This window comes from Stegodyphus dumicola, chromosome 10, assembly GCF_044657685.1.
Source record: "Stegodyphus dumicola isolate Sdum_Otavi_A_Nest chromosome 10, ASM4465768v1".
NCBI classification, from domain to species: Eukaryota; Metazoa; Arthropoda; class Arachnida; order Araneae; family Eresidae; genus Stegodyphus; species Stegodyphus dumicola.
The window spans coordinates 111,895,841-111,916,165 of NC_140777.1; the positions used below are offsets into that span (position 1 = coordinate 111,895,841).

The following is a 20,325-nucleotide window of genomic DNA, read 5'->3' on the forward strand; positions in this document are numbered from 1 at the left end:
AGCTGGGACTTGAACCAAACTTTAAAATTTTTAAAGTTTAATTTACATGGTGGTTATAATTAAAGTTCTAATTTGAAATGGTCATGAAAGGAAAACTACCGTACCAAATGTTATCAAACTTGGGAATCATGTAAAGGAGGTTATGGGAATTTGTTTTCCGTGGAAAAAAAAAAAAAAAAAAGAGTTCAAAAACTCACCACCAGGAAAAATTGCGGTGTATACAAGATTGTTAAATGAAATAAGACACGAAAACATCTGTTGAAAATGTGTTTAATATTTTCCGATAATTTATAATTAAAGTTCCAATTTGAAATGGTCATAAAAGGAAAACTACCGTACCAAATGTTATCAAACTTGGGAATCGTGTAAAGGAGGTTATGAGAATTTATTTTCAGCGAGGAAAAAAATAGTTAAAAAAACTCATCACCAGGGGGAAAATGACGCTGTATACAAGATTCTTAAATGAAATAAGACACGAAAACATCTGTTTAAAATGTGTTTAATACTTTCCGAAACGTGTTACAAAGCATGTTCAATGTAGCGTCTAGCATTTTCCGAAAGCAAGTTAAATCCTGTTACTGCATTCTCAACAGCAGCTCTTAGCATATCGGGAGGAATGTTACGGACATGTCAGTGTTTAACATTTTTCATTTCTGCCAAATTGTTTAGATTATCACCATAAACAGTGCTTTTGAGAAAACCCCATAGCTAAAAGTCACAGAGGTTGAGGTCTGGTGGGAAGAGGGGAAATGTTGGCCTATAAGACATTCATTCGTGAAATGTTGCCTAAATAACTGTGCGACACACGTGAGGTGGGGCCCAGCCCTGCATAAAAATCGTAGTATCTAAAATGCCACGTTACTGCAGTTCATGTATCACGAAACATTTTAACATTGACTCTAAGTGAGCTGCAATCACAGTGGTCCAGCTGTCGACTGCTCTTCAGAGAAAAATGGTTCAGTTATAAAACTAGCTGTCTTCAACACTAAACGGTGGGAAATGACTGCTATGCAATCGAATGCAGTAGGAGAATGCAATGGAACTAGATAGATAACATGAGAGATTTCTTTGGCCCAAATCGATTAAAAGCGTTTTGAATCAGTATCTTCATGTTTTAGGGCCGAATTCAGGCTTCAAAAATTACAAATTAGCGATCTGTAAGAAAACAATTTCCAGATTGTACTTGTGCGAGTGATTTGCGATCTCACATTTTCTAATCGCTAATTCGTGGTTTCACGGACGAATTTCTCACTTACACGGATGGCGCACTCGACGTTTATTGAATTTAACGCCTTTAAATGGTAATTTGCTTACTTCAAAATTTCTTAAGGGTATACAACATATTAAACCCATGTAACAAAAGGTTAAGTTAAATTCCGACCCATATTTCGTTTAAAATTATTGCATACAGCACCATTTCCCCCCTGGTGGTGAGGTATGGAACTTCCTTTTTTTCGCGGAAAATAAATTCCTATGACCTCCTTTACACGATTACCAGGTTTGATAACATTTGATCCAGTAGTTTTCGTTTTATGACCGTTTCAATGTGGAACTTTAATTATAACCACTCCGTATATTATTAAATTTTCATTTGAAGCTATGCGTTATATGTATACCAAACGTAAATTTTTCGCTATTATGAAAAAATAAAGAATCGAAGCAAATATACTTAGGATAATGGAACAAAACTGAAAAAAATTTCCCCTCCCTTCGAAAATAAAATATTGAAATTCGACCTTGAATTTATTGGGTTATCGAAATATTTAATTTGACTTATCTTCTAAGTCCTAGTTCCGACAACAATTCCATCAAAAATCCCGAATTACTTAAGCTGAAGTAAAAGATTTAGTATACATTTACTGTATGTTAATAAAGTAATCAGAGTGTAACAAAAATAGATTATAGAATTTACACTGATGCAACTTTTTGTCTGACTGCACAACATGTGATGGAAGAGAAGGCTTGTAGAGATCTGTTTTTGACATGCCTCTAAAAGTAGATGTCATACTCCTTTTGTCTCTTCAATATCAAAAAACTTTCCTTTGAGAGGCAACTTTAGTTTTTGGGAAAGAAAAAAAAACCCACAAGAAGACAAATTTGAAAAACATGCAGGACGGTTGAGTACACATACCTATTTTCGGAACACAAGCGGTTCTCCGACTGGTTATTGAATAATGAAAAGATGCATTATCATGCAATACGAAACATTTGGAATATGTTGTCTGACTGAAAACGTAAGATTAAAAGTCATCTGCTTAATTCACCACCATTTACAAGTCAACTACTGGGGCAATTGCAGAATCATTTTAATCCTGAGCTTGTAAGACAAACCTTATATCACTGGATTTAAACACTTCTTTAATCTTCCGAGAACGTTCCTTCTTTAGCTCATATTCCAAGAATATTAAGTGAATACAATCATTGCAAAAGAAATTGAATATTCATTTGCACTTCGGCTTAGTAGTTTACTAACGAGTTAACAAAACTTAAATTCTGCTTTTTGTGTCTAAGTATACAACAATATTTTAAATATTTACAAATAAAATATTAAATTAGAGATTTAATTGGAGCCTCACCAGTTGCCTAGCATTTGAAGATTGTTAAATACTAATTGTGTGTTGCAAATTCTAACCCAGGCTGCATGGTTGGTTTTCGTAGTTTTTTAGGTTCTCCATGAAAGCATCTTAACCAAATAGCTCCCATGTTCTTTCTACGTTCAAATAACCAACTAACCTAGTTTAGGCGCGATTTCCAAATGAAGTTACTAGCAAAACCCGAATACTCATTAAAAATCATGTAGCTTGCCAATTGGGAGTAACATGAAAGATACGGCGGCAATAATTAAACTGCTGTTACGGTACGCTGTTTCTAAATTTAGATGGTCATTCCTTAATTAAATAGCCCACCAGCAGCCGAGCGGTAAAGACGCTGAGCACTGGTAGTTCGGTCTGAGGTTCGAATCCCGCGAACGGGCTGGCTGCATGGGCGGTTTCGTGGTTTTTCCCATGTGTAATGTGTATACGAGCCAGTTTACCTTAGAACGTCCTCCACAAAGGCATCCCTCCCTTTAAGCAGATAGCCCTCATGTGCTTTGCCATATTTAAATAATCCAATCCAATCCTTAATTAAATATAATTGATTTGTAAATTCTACTAGAGCTGACGGTAAAAATTGAAGTGCAAATAAATAATATCGTGTGCAATCTTGATTAATATAAAATTAAAAATTTTGCATAGAAAATATTTGCATTCATACATAAAGTTTTTTGAAATATTTGCAATTACTTTATAAGAAGGATTTATTAATAACCGTAATAATTACTTATTATATTATTGATAATTAGGATTCAGTTCTTGACAATTACATTCTAATTAGAATTTTAAGGATATAACGAAAATACGCTACGCACAAAAATACATTTTAGGATAAAAATGAGTTGATTTTTTATGTTTTAAAACTTCTTAAATTCGTTTAATAAACATCGTATCCTCGTTGTTAATTGAATCCAGAATGTTGTGTGTTGTTTATATAATTATTCCTACTTGTCCACAGAAGCTGCTGACTTATCCAGCCATTAAGTAGCTGCAAATCATTTCTACATAACCATTGAACTTCCACTAATTCAGTCTCTAGATGGTTGTATGTTTATATCATAATTTGACTTATATAAATGATTATTCTAAATCTTAGGTTTCTATAAAAATATACTGTGCTTTAAAAATATGGATGATAGTATCTGCCGCTCTTTCAGCCACTTCAAAAGCAACAGTTTGTTTAGAAATAAATTATGCAGTTGATGTCATAAAATATTTTCATAAAATTCAAATAAACATTAAACGAAAATTCTCAGTTTTAGACAATTCGATTTAAACGAAGTAAAGTTGCAGACGATAAAACGCCGAAGGTAAAAATTTACTCTTAGAAAAATGTACTCTTATTTTTTTTAAAAAAAAGGAAGAAAGAGAAAAATTAAAAAACATTGCTAAAATTTGAATAATATCATCTATAATTAAAAAAAAAATAGCTTTTCATATAGTATTAATAAATATTTATTACGCCTTATCGAGGGAAAATATTTCATATAATTAATTCGCGGTGAAATTTTACTTGAAATTTAAGGTTAAAAATAGCTGTGGCAATTCAGTGTAACAAAAATCCATAGACCACATTTGGCGTTATTATCGCTCAAAAAAAAAAGATGCTAAATTTCAAAACGCGAAAATATGTAAATTCGTGTATATCTTAGAAAATTTTGAATAAAAAAGTCTAATTTTTTGCAGATATACTTAAAAATACACCTACTTTATGATGATGGTAAAAATTTTATAGGTTATAATTCAAAATTTTTTTCGAAAAATTTATAAAAATTATTTAAAAATAGAAATTTAAAAAATAAAACACAAAAAATGGGTAAATTTTATTTGGAATGAACCTAAATTTCGAAATGTGAGAGAAAAAATCAAAAAAGTTTAATAAAAAAAGAGATATTAATAAATATTTGCCAAATTCAATTAACACTGAGGAGCTAAAAGTTTGAGAGCTAATATTTTAAAAACTAGTCGTACGATTTTTACAAAACTTGGTATTCTGGCAGATTTTGAGTCGTAGAATCGAAATATGGAAAAATATTTGTATGTTATTTCAGAAAAAGTCCGATTTTGTGTCAAAATACCTATGTTAGAATAGTGCTATATATAAATCTAATATATATCCTAAGTCGCGCTTTCGAGACATGAAAAACGCAGTTTGAATTTTGTCAATCGGCCCAGTAGAACAGGAGATATAGCACTGTCCCATTTTTTTTTTTTTTTTTTTTTTTTTTGAGCAGTGTACATATTGCAAAGAAATAAAAATAAGATGTGATGGCAAGCAAAAGTCAGGCCATCTTACGGACAACTTTCTACTTACATTTCAAAATGTGCTGGATATTAATTTGCAGTATGCACAAATTGTGATGAAACAAGATGTGATGATAATGTGTTTCTCATATGAACCTGGTACAAATACAACTAATGCATTCAGCACTTTATTCATTGATTACATTATCATAACATAAAGTGAAAATAATTGTGATTCTTGCTGCTTGAGTTCATAAAAATATATAATTAGAAACCACAGGATTGACCTGAGAATATACCATATATGTATTATGGTCACTAATTTTTTTATACCAATAAATAAGTTCATTGTTTATTATTATTTTTCATTTCTCTAGCTGCATATATCATATTTATCATTGATATCCCACATCTTTTTACTCTAATGATTTTCTGAAAAATTAGAAGTATCCAATATGTGTAGGCATGCAAACTTCCCAAAGATCTCTGTTAAGATATTGCTGATTTTTTATTATTAGGGTGACAGCAAAATCCACACTTTGCAGATCATCATTGCACTTCAGCTGCAATAGATGTCAGGAGGCGTGCATTTCTGTACAGGTCAAATCATGTGACTTCTTTGTTAGATAAAAAATGAAGTAAATGGTCTATGCATCACAAAGGTGGGAGCAAGGGGACTTAAAAAATACTTCTAAATACAAACCAGAAAATGAAATAAAGTAACTTGTATTCAAATAAAAATGGCATGACTAAATTTGTGAATGTAATCTATTCTTACCAACTCCTGCCATAGCATCAGAAACGCCTTGACTACTTTCTTTTAAAAACTGCCTTCGGATGAATTGATGACATGACGCTTCATCCTAAAAACACAGAAAAGAACCTATAAAAATCTAATGAAAACAGCTTAGAAGAGAGGCAAATTACAAAATTAAAAAGGAATAATTAATAATGTGACACACAGAAAGCAAAGAATGACATGTGTAAATTAACGATTTGGCATGTATAATTCAGGTGCTATAAAGCTTCCTTTATTGTATATAACTGAGATAAATTACTTTATAAGTGACCAAATGCATGGTTCCCGGAACCACTCGATTGTTCCCATTCTTAGTTCCATTCCTGCATACCAATCTCAATTCTCTATTTATTCCTAATCTTATTCACCAAGGTTATTTTTAGTGAGTGGTAGTGCCACAAAAAAGAAACAATTCAGTTCAGCGATCAAACGATTCTGATCAAATTCCTCAAAAGAGCAATTTTGCCCACTTGACAATGGTTCTATCAAATGAGCAAATCTAACAAAGGCTGCATCATTGTTTTTCGAAAATAGGTCAAACTTTACCAACAAACCGTCCAGGAGGAAGGTTGAATGACGACACAATCAAATAATACTATTACACTTTGGTTCCTACCAAGATGTCTGTAACTGACATGTGAACATATGCAGATCAGGGTTGGCAGAATCTTAGAAGGATATTATAACAATAAGAGCTACCATAATAAATACATTGATAACTTTGCTATCAGCTAATTTAGAATAGCTTACTCATGTCGCTTAAGACTGCAGTGTCATGATGTATTGTTGCAAAGCTTAAGAGGTTGGGCACCACTGCAACTTCTACCTCTAGCTCTTTGGGCATCATAACAATGCTTACTCTTGTGTTGCACTCACAAAGTGTAGAATGCATTAAACTGGACTAATAACTGCTCACTCAGTGATGAATCATGGTTTCTGCTTGACATGGATGACTGCAGGCATTAACGTGCTGAAAAAGTCTGGTCAATTCATTTTGTTTCTTTTTGTGGAGATGCATGACTTCTTCACTTTTCCTAAAGTTCTAAATTTGTTTTACTGGTTCTCAATTTTTAATTTTAGATTTTTGTAATATTTTTGAGGGTATCTTAGTATTAATTATAATCTTATTACAATATATATAATTATGATATAATAATTTAATAATTATATAAAATATCAAAGTTAACAGCCTAACTGGAAAAAAATACAAAAGAGGTGAACCAACTCATAATTATTCCAATACAATATAATAATAAAAATATAGTACAACAAAACAGATAGTTAAATAGTCTATCATTTTTTTCATAAGCAGAAAAGTATTTTTATTTAGTACTCATTATTTTTTCATGCAACACAAATTTAGCAGTTTTAACTATTAAATAACGAAGGAAAAAGTTATAATCGCTAGAATACTTTTTCTCAAAAATTAATTTTACTCATTACATACCATTATAGTTAAATTTTTGTTTTTATTAATTTTTTTTAAAAAGATTAAATAATACTCTATATATAAAACTATATAAACACTGCTGCATATTTTTATTAAGAAAAAGTGTTAGTTTAAATAAAAACAGATTTTACTGAGTTGCTCCAATAGCAAACTTAATCAGCCATAATTATCTAATATTATAGACAAGACACAAGAAAAATTCAATAAAATATTAGAAAAGAGGGAATAAAAGCATCTTGCCTTGATTTGCCCTAATACTTCATCCAGAGCAGTCTTGTATCTTCGCCGTTCTTCTCTCCGCCTTTTTAACTTCATATATGTTCCAATACTGTGCAAATGTGTTATTCCAGCATTACGACAATCCTGAAGCATTCTAATTCTCTGTTTCGTTTTTTGTTCCCCTATGGTATCCAATACATAGCAGACGCAATTAAGTAGGTTAGCATATGATGGAAAAACAAGATGTCAACATATTGGATAATAATAATACATTCAAAATTACTCTTCTGAAATGACTCTTAATTCTTAATGAATTAAGAATGAATTCTTAATGAAACATTAAAACAGCACATTATTTCAAAATAAACATAAACAAAAATTTTGATTCTTTATAAAATTAAAAAAAACTTTGATAAAAATACATATTATAAAAACACATTTTAAAATAATTCATAATGAATGCTGTGTAAAGAGAATTAAGAATTACTATTCCAGAATTTGAGCTTTCCAGGTTGGCACAGTATTAGGTTCTAAAATTAAAGGTAAGAATTTTCTTTAAGCTTTCAGTATCATACCAACTTTCTGATATAGAACTACTCAGTAGATCTTTGCTACGCACAGTTACAGTTTGCAGATGAATTAATTCAACAAAATCTTTAAAAAAATGTACAGTCTTATAAATAATTGCACCTCAAACAAAAGCTGAGTCACGAACTACTAAAATAATTTTTAAAGTCTGATAAATGTTGATAAATACTGAAGTAAGTAGCATACAGAAATATCTTCTGAAGCCAAGGATTTTAATTTATGAGATCACTAACAGAAAAATTCTCTTAAGAAAATTCGAACCCTGAAAAGAATTCACTAGCAACACACTACATGGTAAAAAATAGGTAACCAATAACATCAGCAAAATTAATTTATGTGGCAACTCAGGTATGCATGCATGTACAGTAGATGAATGGCCTGTTTGACCTTCAAACTTGAAAGCCACAACTGCTTGTTTTGTTACAGAATGAATTTTTTGTTTGTAAGGAATATAATCGGACTGTGGAGTTTCCTGGCTGACAAAAGAGAAAAAGAGAAAGAGCTATCTTTAGAAATATGGAATTTTACCCAACAATTAGGGAATGCAAGAATTCAGATTCCATGCAGTTCATAAATGATAGAATGTTATGGATCAAAATTTGTGCAATTTTCTGATTTTTTTTTAAAGCTAAAGTAGATCACTGTGTATATGGGAAGAACAATGTACACACACACACACACACACAAACACACACAAAAAAAAAAAAAAAAAAAAAAAAAAAAAGTGTTTTATTACGCATGCTTCTTGTGTTTTTAATTTTGTTAATTAGTTGCTGTTTTCTGTAATTCTTAATGCACCACCATTTTTGAAAATGGCTGTTGTTTTTGGGAAAAAATTAATAGCCAGTGGTTGGCAACTGTTATCAGAATTAGGGTTTATAATCAGAAACTATCAACAATTTAACATTAACACTTTGATTGGGAATAAATGGCAAATCTCCCATAACAGCCAGTGAAAATACACGTTGTTTCTGAGCAACTGTGCCAAGTAAAAAGGTAAAGGATCATCAGATCTTACTTACAAAATAAGGTAAACTGAAATTTAATTTTTTTTCTTTTTGGAAAGATCTATAAAAATTAACCTAAGCAAGTTCGTTTCACAGAAATATGATATATTTGACTAACTTTTTTTTTCCCCCTCTACTGTTGAATTTGCTACTATTTAGAAAGCAATTTAATACAGCAATGATAAAAATGACAATATAATGTTTGTATATTGTGAAACTATGCTAGTGAGAAGTATGGGGGAAAAATAAAGAGTTATTATTTCCATTAAAACAGCATGGCTAAGTTAGATAGATCACTGCTAATGAAGTCCCTCTAAATTCCTACCTCCCAAAAAAGATAGTTTTTCCCACAGTAATTAGATTATATAAAAAGAAAGAAAGAAAAATTTTTTGATGATTTTCATAACTTGATCAGTATTTTGGGGCAACTACAGCCATTAAATACTGAGAGTAAATGATGGAAATGTGCTGAAAGTATATTTCTAATATAACAGGTATGATTTTTTTTAAATCAAGGATATATCAATGAGATATTGTATGGCAATACAAATTTTAAAATGGTTCAAATGTATTTAGAAATATTTAGATAATTTATTGTGTACTCATGTTACTGATTAATATTGAAAGGATTTTAAAATATTCTGGTTATTGATGCAAGACTACGTGTGGTTGAAAAAACGATGTGAGAGCAATATACTAAATGTACCTATCTTAAAATGTAATGCATTATGGCATAACACTGGAGTGGTTAAAAACAATTTGTGTGTGTGTGCTAATGGAAATAATAACAAGGTTAAAAAGGTGGGCATTAGTTCTATCTAGATTCCAGATGACTGTAGTGCATAAACCAGAAGTAAAAAACTCAGATGCATTGGGGGGTGGAAGGGAGTGTACCATGAGATAAAATGTTAACTGTTGAAATGTCAAGGAACTATATTGGTATTATAATGCTTGTTTAGTATTATGTAACTCTAGAAAAGGACATTTTGGTATGTGCAGTTTTATGTTTTGCATATGGTTTTTTTTGGGGGGGAACGGGGGTACTGTTATTTTTTGATTCTCAATATGAAATCTTCTTAAGCTCTCTGATTTTAGTTCCCCCCCTAAACCTCTTCTAGGTAAGTTTCTTTTTTCAAATTTCTGACCGCTAAAAAAGCACTTTTTGTTTAATTGCTGAAAATTAATATATATTTTATCCTAAATTTGAAAATACTAAATTAAAAAAAAAATATATATATATATTATACTATATTTATTAACGCTCTCACTGCATATGTTTTTTTTTTTTTTTTATCAAAATAGGTTCAAAAATTGTGTATTTCAAAAATTGCGTAATATATTTTAGAGTTAAAATATACAAAAATTTTTTGTAAAAGAGTTTTTTTTCAATATAGAATTAGATCATAGAAAATGATTGTCAGAATCCTGAAATTGAAGAATAATGATATAAAAGGAAAAGTCAGAGTCGCTACAACTATTTTCAATATACTTGAAGTTAGAGTCAAAACTACTATCAGTGTTGAAAATATCATCAGGAATATAAGTTATATCACTCGCGAAACGCTTCCTACCAGACATCTTTGAATTCTGAAAAGCACGTGCAAAATGCTATATATATATATATATCTACATAAAAATAATTATTGAAATTATGTAAAAAAATGCTTCAGAAAATAGTTCTCAACCTTACCATTAAAACAGCTTTACAATCTGCCTGGGACATCAGAGCATAAAAACCACATTTATCACACACATACAAAAAAAAAAAAAAAAAAAAAAAAACCTAACTGATATAACACCTGCATGTCACATCACACTTACTGAGCTCATATCATCATCGTCTTCTGTTTCACTAGAGTCTGAAAAAATAGTATCTCCAGAGCCATCATCTTCGGGCTCAGAGATATTACATTCACTAACCTAAGATTCACTCTCTGAATCCATCATGAAAGCTTTGATACACAAAAACAACACTAATGAAAGTGTAATTACAGAAAGTACAAAATGATTTCAATTTCAAGGTGGGAAATCTCCCAGAGAAAATTGTGAAGATACAAGGACCAGTCGTGCCATCTCTTAGCAATAGTCAGGAATACAAAACTAATTGTGACAAATTCAGTTGCAGTAATGGAATTTTTCACTTCATCAAATCACTTTCAATTCATCACTTCATGCAACAGCGATCTTACAGGCACAAAAACGGTGAACATATGAGATGTAATGCTGACCTAGAAGGGGGTTTAATGCTGTGCCCAAGAGGAGAGGGATTTCCTTGATGGTTTCAGTTTTTTGACAAGAGTCAACTAATTATAAACTAGAGGAGATGTAAAATTTCCTTTAAGGGGAAGGGGAAAAAAAAAACTTTTTACAACTTTTTCTTTAGTGAGACAAAAGTGAAGAAAGTGATGTAGCATTTGTAAAAACTGGTCATGACGACTGGTGGGTTGAGTGAATATGGAGGGGAAGAGAAGAGGATGACTGGCTTGTTTGCCGCTGTCTGAGTATAGCTGAAAAAAGGGGTTTTCACATGCACAGCATATAAAAAAACTATGCTAGTGTTTTTATTTGTTTAGTGGTAATAAAGATATAAATTAAATTCCAAAGAGGTATTTGGCATTTCCATTGAAAAGAACTAGACTCCGAGTACGAGTCACACTGCTCATAACAAAGTTCAGTCATTTATTTCATTAAAAATTTCTCCACCCAAAATTTCTTTTTACAAAATCTAATGATGATCATAATATAAAATCTGAAAGCCTTCACATTTTATATTTTGCATATGCATCTTGTTCTATGAGGTTTCTTCCTTGTGCTACAAAATGTACACTGCCTGGATTTTCTAAATTTTACTGGTGTATGTCCAGTGTGATTTAGTTTCTTTTCATCCGGCACATGAAATTTGTGGTTTTTTGTGTTAATGGGGGGGGGGGGGCTCGGTCTTTTTGGCTTTGGTACGGATCATTTGTTTCCCATTTATATTTATTTTATTCGTATTTCATCCCAAAATATTTAGAAAATATTTTTTAATTTAAATAAAACTTTTACGCTATTTCTATTTTTAATTATAGCAAAGTATATTTACATTAAATTTAAACCACACCAAATAATTTATAAAATCACAATACTAGCTTGGGAAGCAAGTGTGTTGAGGTCAGAGAAAATCTCTGGTAAAGAAAGACCTTTTCACTGGGCAGGTGCGTGTATTCCTTAGTAATAAAATAACTCTATGTTTTCCAAACCCCTTATCAATTCCAGGTAAAAATAAACATTCCTATTTGAAAAGCAAGCAAACGGCATCATGAAGAGCAGTGGTTTCAAGGCGCGACCACCGAGCCTCTAGAGGATAGTGAGCATTGTGGCACAATGCTCTAGTGGTGCAGTGGTTGCACCCTGAAACCACAAAGCAAATGCCATAAATATAGATAGATTTTTTTTATATATATGAAGTTTAATTATTGTAATTTTTTATTGTTCACAATAGAAATCATGATGTGCAATTTAACTTTTGAAATTTAAAGTTCTTTATCTTAATAAAAGGAAGTTATATTGTCTCATTGAAAACGAATTTTAAAAGGCATTCGATTTGAAGTACTAAGACTTAAAACATGTATGATTCTGCAGCCATTTTGTGTTATTTAGAGGTCAAAGATCAGTAATCAATTGATTTTCACTCAGAAATTTCAGAAAGAGGGAAAAAAATTCGAAAATTGGTGGTTTCAGGGTGCAACCACCGTGCGTCAATGGGTTAACACCTTTAGAGTTTTTAGGTTTTCAAGTATCTAAACAGGGTTTAATACCTTTACCTGACAGGATGGACACCATTCAAAAACTTTCTAAACCAAACACCTTAATTCAGCTATCTCAGCATATTTAACTTTTATAGATGTTTTGTCCCAAGAACTTTGCATGTGTTAGTTCCCTTGAATAGGTTATTGGAAGGCTGAATTAATAACAAGAAACCTTCACAACGAAGCAAAATAAAAGAATGCCCTTTCGAATGGGAAAAAGAGGCAATTGTTGAGGCAACCCTTCTCAGACACCCAATTTCTGGTGCTCCTTGAAACTTTGTACTGATTGATTTGATGCTGTGGTCGGTAGCTAATTAATGCAATTGCATAATTAAGTTTGGGAATCCATTGCATTTCTATCTGTTAAACTCAGCAAAAGTCAAAGGAAATGATGAACTTACGACTGAGAACTATTGGCTATATATTTGTGCATTAGGAAATTCTGGCAGATGCTTGAAGGCAGGGCCTCTACAATCTAAACAGATCAAAAGCCCTTAATATATGCTTTTAAGCAAAAGCTCGAAAGTGTTCTATGTGACAACTTCGTCATCTTGATTTTATAGGCCAATTTTCTACTGACATACGATACATCAAAGGTAGTGACAATATCATTGCTGATGCCTTATCCATGGTATAAATAGATGCAGTATCTGATAATCAACACATTGATTACAAAAAATTATCTGAAGCACAGATTCAGGACTCCAAAATTTAAAATTCTTAATCTCAATCTTCACCAGTTTTTATATTGGAGAAACATTATTTTCTTTTAGAAGATGTTACTCTTTACTGCAATATGGACACAGGTATACAGATAGAGAACAAAATAATATGTTCGCAAACACCTGTGAAATAATGGAAAATCTTTATTAATAGGGGGTTGGGCCACCCTTTGACTGAAGAACAGATTGAATGTGACAAGTGATAGATGCATAAGGGTCATGGACAATATTTAAAGGAATCTTAAGCCATTCCTCCCGCAGAGCAGTCTCTAATTTCGAAAGTCCAGTTGGAGGTAGAAATCGGGAACGAAGTTTGGACTTCAACTATGCCCATGAATGTTCAATAATATTCAAGTTGGGTGACTAAGAGGGCCAAGCAAGATGTTCCATTGCATCATCATGCTCTTCGAACCATTCTTGGATACACCTAGCAGTGTGGACAGGGGTGTTGTTGTCTTGAAAAAGCGGTCGCTTACCAGGGAATGCAGTCTGGATAAAAGGGTGGACATAATCCCCTAGAATGCTTAGATAGTGATCCTCCCATGCAGAATAACAAGTGGCCCAAGACCACGCCAAAATATCGCACCCCATACCATAATGGCACACCCCCATGCTTCACAGTCGGCAAGAGGAAGTCAGGATGAAACGCTTCTTTGGGCATTCTCCAGACATAAACGCTTCTGGTCATCTGAATTAGGGCAAATGACAATTTATCTGACCATATTTCCTGTTGCCACTGCTGCGGCGGCCAGCCTTTATGATCTTTGCACCACTGGCATCACTTGAAGGCATTAGTTGCTGTCACCAAAGGTGTACGAATTGCCACTCTGCCATAAATGTTCGCAGCATGAAGTTCCCTTTTGACTGTTTTTGTTGAAACAGAGTCCTGGAGATGACTATTCATTTTGGATGTTATATCAGATAAAGATTGCTTGTGCTTTGGGGCTACTACGCGCTTCAAGACTCGCCTATCCCTATCAGCCAACTTTGACTTTCGCCCACTGTTGTGCTTTGAAGATGTCGTTTTCCCCTCTTTCGTGTATACTGGCATAACGGCTGATACCCTTCTCCTTGCACCCCCCCCCACAAAGTTTGCTCTTTCCATAACCGATGCTCCACTTAAACACACCCCAACTATCATTCCTCTTTGGAACTCTGACAGGTCTGACATTTCAACTTCTCACAGGCAGTTCGATCGAAGCATGCAACGCAGGTGACTGCTGTTGAGAGACTGACACCTTCCTCTTCATGCTCACTAGATGGCAAACTTCTGTTGCAGGTGTGAAATATGTCATACTTTTTCACAGGTGTTCCCATTATTTTGTCCTTCATCTGTACCTCGTCCATTCATTCCTGAATCTTTTCGCTATAACGTTTTTCCAGCAGATTTACTGTCTTTCTCATGCTGGTATTTCAACCTCAACAAAACTAATCGCTAAGCGATATTTTTAGCCTAATATGAAGAAATTTATTAAAATTGCTGTTTAAGCTTGCCTACAGTGTCAATGTTCTAAAATTCATAGACATTCAAAATCACCTTTGGCTACTTTTTCTTTGCTTGATGCAAGATTTACTCATATCCATATTGATTTTATAAGTCCTCTTCCACCATCTGAAGGTAACCTTTATTGCATGACAATTATTGACAGGTTTACCAGATGTCCAGAAGTTATACCTACTGCCGACAAGTCAGCTCAAACTACTTGTGAAGTATAACTGGATAACTAGAATAATGTATAACTGGATAGCTAGAATAGGCTGTATGGTATCAATAACAAATGATCAAGGTAAGAATTTTCAATTTCATTTATTTAAGAATTTAATGAAGATTTTTGGTACACATCGCATTAGAACTACTGCTTATCATTCTTAGTCTAATGGGCTAATTGAGAGATTTCATAGGCAACTTAAAAGTTCAATAATGGCTCATAACAATCTAAAATGGTCCGGAATTCTGCCTATAGTTCTATTGGGTATCAGATCTGCCATTAAAAAAGATATAAATGCTACTTGTGCTGAACTTATTTACGGTACAACACTCAGATTATCCTCAGATATGCTGAATGTTATTAACTTTGTACCTCCTTCTGAATCTTATGTGTCACAGCTTCGATCAGTCATGCATTCAGTTAGACCAATTCTAAACTCTAAATATGTTCAACCATCAATTTATGTATACCCAGCACTTCAAACCTGTTCTCATATATTTCTGCATATCGATTCTATTAAACCTCCTCTAACTCCACCTTACACTGGTCCTCATGCCATTGTTAAATGAATAGACAAAAATTTTATTATTGAGGTAAATAACAAAAAGACCACAGTTTCAATCGATCGCTTAAAACCAGCATATGTATTGTCAGAACCTATAGATTCACCTGTAATTCCTCAGATTTCACATAAAAAATTGTTCAAAAACAAGTAGTTACTAACAATGGACGTAGTGCTCATTTCCCTGATAAACTTATCACTGTAATACAATTAAAGTTTTTCTCTTGTGGTCTGCTGGAAAAAGTTATAGTACACACAAAGTCCAAAATCCGGACGTCCATTATCCGGAATGATCTAAAATCTGGGCCTCAAAGCCACAAACTTTATTTTTTGGTATGCTTTACGCATGCACATTTGATTTTTCCTTCCATAATGAAACATGCGGAGATTTTCACTTAAAAATTCCGATTCTTAATTTCACTTAGGCACTAAATAAAATACATCGTTATGAAAAACCAATCATGTAAGCATAAATTTGTGAGATTCACAATTTGGCTCCATAGCTGAGTGTCTGCTTGGCATTACATCTCAAACCGAAACATTCACTATTTTATATCCATGATGCCAACCTGGCGAGTCATTAGTTATTATATTTTGCTTTCATCACCACATGTTTATCAATACATGACAGCTTCAGTAGTAACTCATGCAGTGATGTCTAAACTTTTTTTTATATTAGTAATTGAATAACAAGAGTAAGGCAACTTTTTCTGCTAACTGCTTGCTGCTTGGCGATAATTATAGATTTTTTAAATGCTCTAAGAAATGTTGACGAGGAAAAATTCAATAAAAATTTCTTTTCATATGCTAAAAGTAGATTTTGTTAATGAAACTCATAGACTAAAAGATTACATTTAGTGCTATTTTAATTGAGAATAACTGATATGTTATTCACCATAAACCCAGAAGTGGCGGAAGAATATGGCCGCATCAGACGGCAGAATTTAGCGAAGACACAATTTTTGGAATTTGGAGAAGTACCGAGCAGCAAAATTAAGGGATGAGAAGTTTTTCATAATTTAGGGGGGAAAGCACTGGGATCCAAACTTTAGGCACGGCAAAAATTTAGAACTTAGGAAGGCCCTTTGTAGCAGAATTTAGAGACTGCACCCGGCAGTATCTAGCGCCAGCCCTAGATAAAGCCTTATGTATATGTGGGAGTTTATTTATTCAGGACTCAGATTAGTTTTAAGCATGTGCAAAAAATAAATTTAGGTATAGTAAATAACTAATACAGTTCAGGCTTAATTCAGTACGCAATAGGAGCAAGACAATATTTAGCAGAACAACTTGACTTTCATCGCCAATCTTGTGATACACAGCCAATAATGTATAACAGACGCTATTAAGCTAGGCTAAAATTATCTTAACTAATTCTAAGGTATTTCAGTTAATGTAGCGGACTGCGCTGCTCCTTAATCTTCTAATTTGATCCAGCTTATTATTTTTTGCAGACTGTTATTATTACAGCAAGTTCATAAAAATAAAGCTTGAACTTTTGATTACATCGAAAAGAGTATCCAGTTCTGGAGCTGCCAAAGGATCTACAAAACGAAACCATGTTTCGATGTCCATTAAACAAAAAGTGGAATTGCTGCAAAAAATGGATAAAGGCATATCCATCTCAAAATTATGTGAGGAGTATGGCACTGGAAAATCAACTGTCTATGACATACGAAAAAGGAACTTTTTGAATTTTTTATGTAAGCGACTTAAACAACTTACATTGAAAGAAATGTTTAATAAAGCAAACAAATATTAAGCTTTTTTTTTGTTGTAAATTTTGATACCCTTTATAATTGTTCTTTATTTCATAAATTATAATTTCATATTTTTAATTGTATAATTTCTGCATGCCATCTTACCAGATTTAAACTGATGATCTATTATCCGGAAAAATCCCAAACCCGAAATTGCCGAAGTCTCGACGAGTGTACGGATTTAGGACTTTGTACTGTGTGTATATATATATGTGTAAGAAAAATAAAGATTAAATTAGGATGTAAAAGATTAAATTAGCAGAGAAAATTAATTCCCTTCTGTTTTCTAAAAATAGTAACCTATTTGCACTGCGTCATTTTCAGAAAAATATAATTCTGATGATGTAAATGGAACTGAAACCCAAAATTTAACCAATTACAGTTTAGCTGTACTTTGTGCACCAATCTTGTATAAATAGCTAATAACTGCGTAGTTTCTATCTTTTTCGCCTCTTCGGCTGCGTGCTGACAGCTTGTCCCTCAGCCTCTACTAGCTATTCGTCATTATATAAAATGTAATTGCATAACTAAAGTTATGGGGCACGTTTAGCACCCCTAGTCTTCTACAGTTATGTATTAAGCCATTTGTCATTTCCAAGAATAAATGATGTTTAGTTATCAAGCTGGTCGTGCTTCTACAAATTCCATGCGATCATTCACTACAGCGTGATGTCCAGTCATCTACAAAACAGTTTTTCGGCCATGACTAAGTGAATTGTTTTCATCTTCCGCCAAAAAGTATGATTATTACATATATATACTCGATTAATTTCTTTTGCATACATTTGAGAGTTGCTCAAAATTCTTATTGTATTGTTATATGTTTCAATTATAATTTAAGTGTATTATTACTTGTATATTACTATTCATATATTTCGTATTTCTCCTTTTTTGCACATACATTTTAAAGTATAACTTTTATTTGAATGTATATATCTTAAATTGGAATTTTGCAATCAACCCATTTTGTATCATGACTGTGTCACTGGGGGGGATACTCTGAGAGTGAACATCTAAATGTCAAATTCATTTGTAAGTAGTAGAAATGAAGATAGCAACTAACTAATTAAAACCCATCTTGGAAATTATTCTCTAAATTAAGCTGCTTAAAAATATATAAAAAATATTAATAGCATTTTATTGTTAATCCTAATATGGGTAATTCCTCTTTCCTGTGGTTTTTTTAATTCTGTTGGATTAATAATTATTTTGATTAATCATAGATGTTGTCTTTGGTATTACCCCCTGTAAATGGGAGTCTAGTGTGTATAAAAAAGTCACTTAAGACAAATCTAAGGGGGGGGGGACTAAAGCACCTAAATTATTTAGTAATCCAATTTTTCTCTGTAAAACAGATCTTATTCAAAAAATATCCCAAATATCAACAGTGATTACTCAAGTTTTTAATTTTAAAAGAACTTTTAAATTTTAAAACAACTTACATAGGACACCTTCCAGAAATTTATAAAAGTCATCTGGAGCCAAAAGACGCATAAATGTTTTCATCTTATCAAGTATTGTTTTCCCCAGAATTGAGTACCTTTTCCAGTCTTCTAGATTGCGTTTCATGCTGATTAATCCATATGTCATAATAATCCACTTTTTTCGAGCTCGCTCCTTTAATCTTGATTGATAGATACTTAAAACTGCACTCTGCATTTCTGAAAAAGCATTTAATATCAAAATTCACATTAAAAAAAGGGGGGGACGACGTTAAAAAGAAGATTATCACATACATATATATATCAAATTACTCTTTCTTGTGTTGCTTTCAAATAATTAAACTATGTGCATTTATTCAACTCATATTCTAAGTAAAATTATACACTTTACAAGTAAGAAGACAATAACGTTTTGCGAAAAAAATCATATACAAACAGCTTTTATTATTCAGAATTTAAGTTCAAGATCAAAATGCAGTTAAAGAATGATATTTCTTTATAAATATTCATGTTTAATGGATCATGAGATTTCTTTTAAAGACAGTTAAAAATGCTCATTGCCCAGTCTTATGATTATCATTCGGGCACTCTGAGAAATAACCTACGTTTTAAAATTTTAGTCGCTCTGCCAATGGTTTGTTTCCAAAGAAAAAAATTGTACATATATTTATTTCTTGTAAAGTAGATATTAATTTAAGTTTATTTCTATTTGCTCCTATTGTGATATAATTTAGATAGTAAGTTAAGTAAAAGCTATTGTTTCACAACAGCAGTGAATTGGCTATTTATTACAGATCTGTTCTGTCTCACTATAATCACTGTTTTGTTGAGCATTGCAAATTTATATTATTTTAATGCCATAAAAAATAAAACTAAAGATTTCAGATTTTATAGTTATCCTCTGTTAAAAATCTTAGAAAATACATCAAGAAAAAGATCAGAAATATATTTTACACCATTTGAAATCACAGACAACACAGAGAGAGAATTCTATTAGTTTATAATTTAAATTTGTAGGATATTTTCAAAAGGTCAAATGACTCATTACTATGTCTTAATGTACAGTTTTAATTTTAATATAACCAAACAGTTTAAAACCTTTACTCAGAATTACATAACTTAATATTTGCAACAAAAATCACCCAAAATACTTGTTTTATAATAGTAATTAAAAGAGATAAAAGGCCAAATTAATTAAAAAGAATGACATTTCAGATATTGCAGAATTAATACCTTAATCATGGGATGGAAAAATTACACTTTTCTTAAATAAAAAGAATAAAGGAAGATTTTAGAGAATAAATTACAGTTGCATAAGTTACATAATTAGAGACAAAAACCTGTAATTAAGTAGCTTATAACAAAGTCACCTCTGCTGAAAAAGGAAAAGATGATACATTAATTTCCTCCTCAGGTGAATGCATTACTAAAGAAACTTCCC

The 20,325-nt window shown here is 32.1% G+C and overlaps 1 protein-coding gene across 3 annotated transcripts in view; it reads right to left on the reverse strand.

The window, feature by feature from the left end:
* Ada2a (Transcriptional adapter 2A) overlaps positions 1-20,325 on the reverse strand; it is a 74,236-nt gene that overhangs the window by 13,466 nt on the left and 40,445 nt on the right. For all 3 annotated transcript variants that reach the window (XM_085825383.1, XM_035378236.2, XM_085825384.1), the window contains exons 7-9: positions 18,885-19,103; positions 7,328-7,488; positions 5,617-5,701 (exon numbers count right to left, since the gene is read on the reverse strand). In XM_085825383.1, the coding sequence (XP_085681509.1) occupies positions 5,617-5,701; positions 7,328-7,488; positions 18,885-19,103 (465 nt within the window). The remainder of the gene's footprint in view (positions 1-5,616; positions 5,702-7,327; positions 7,489-18,884; positions 19,104-20,325) is intronic.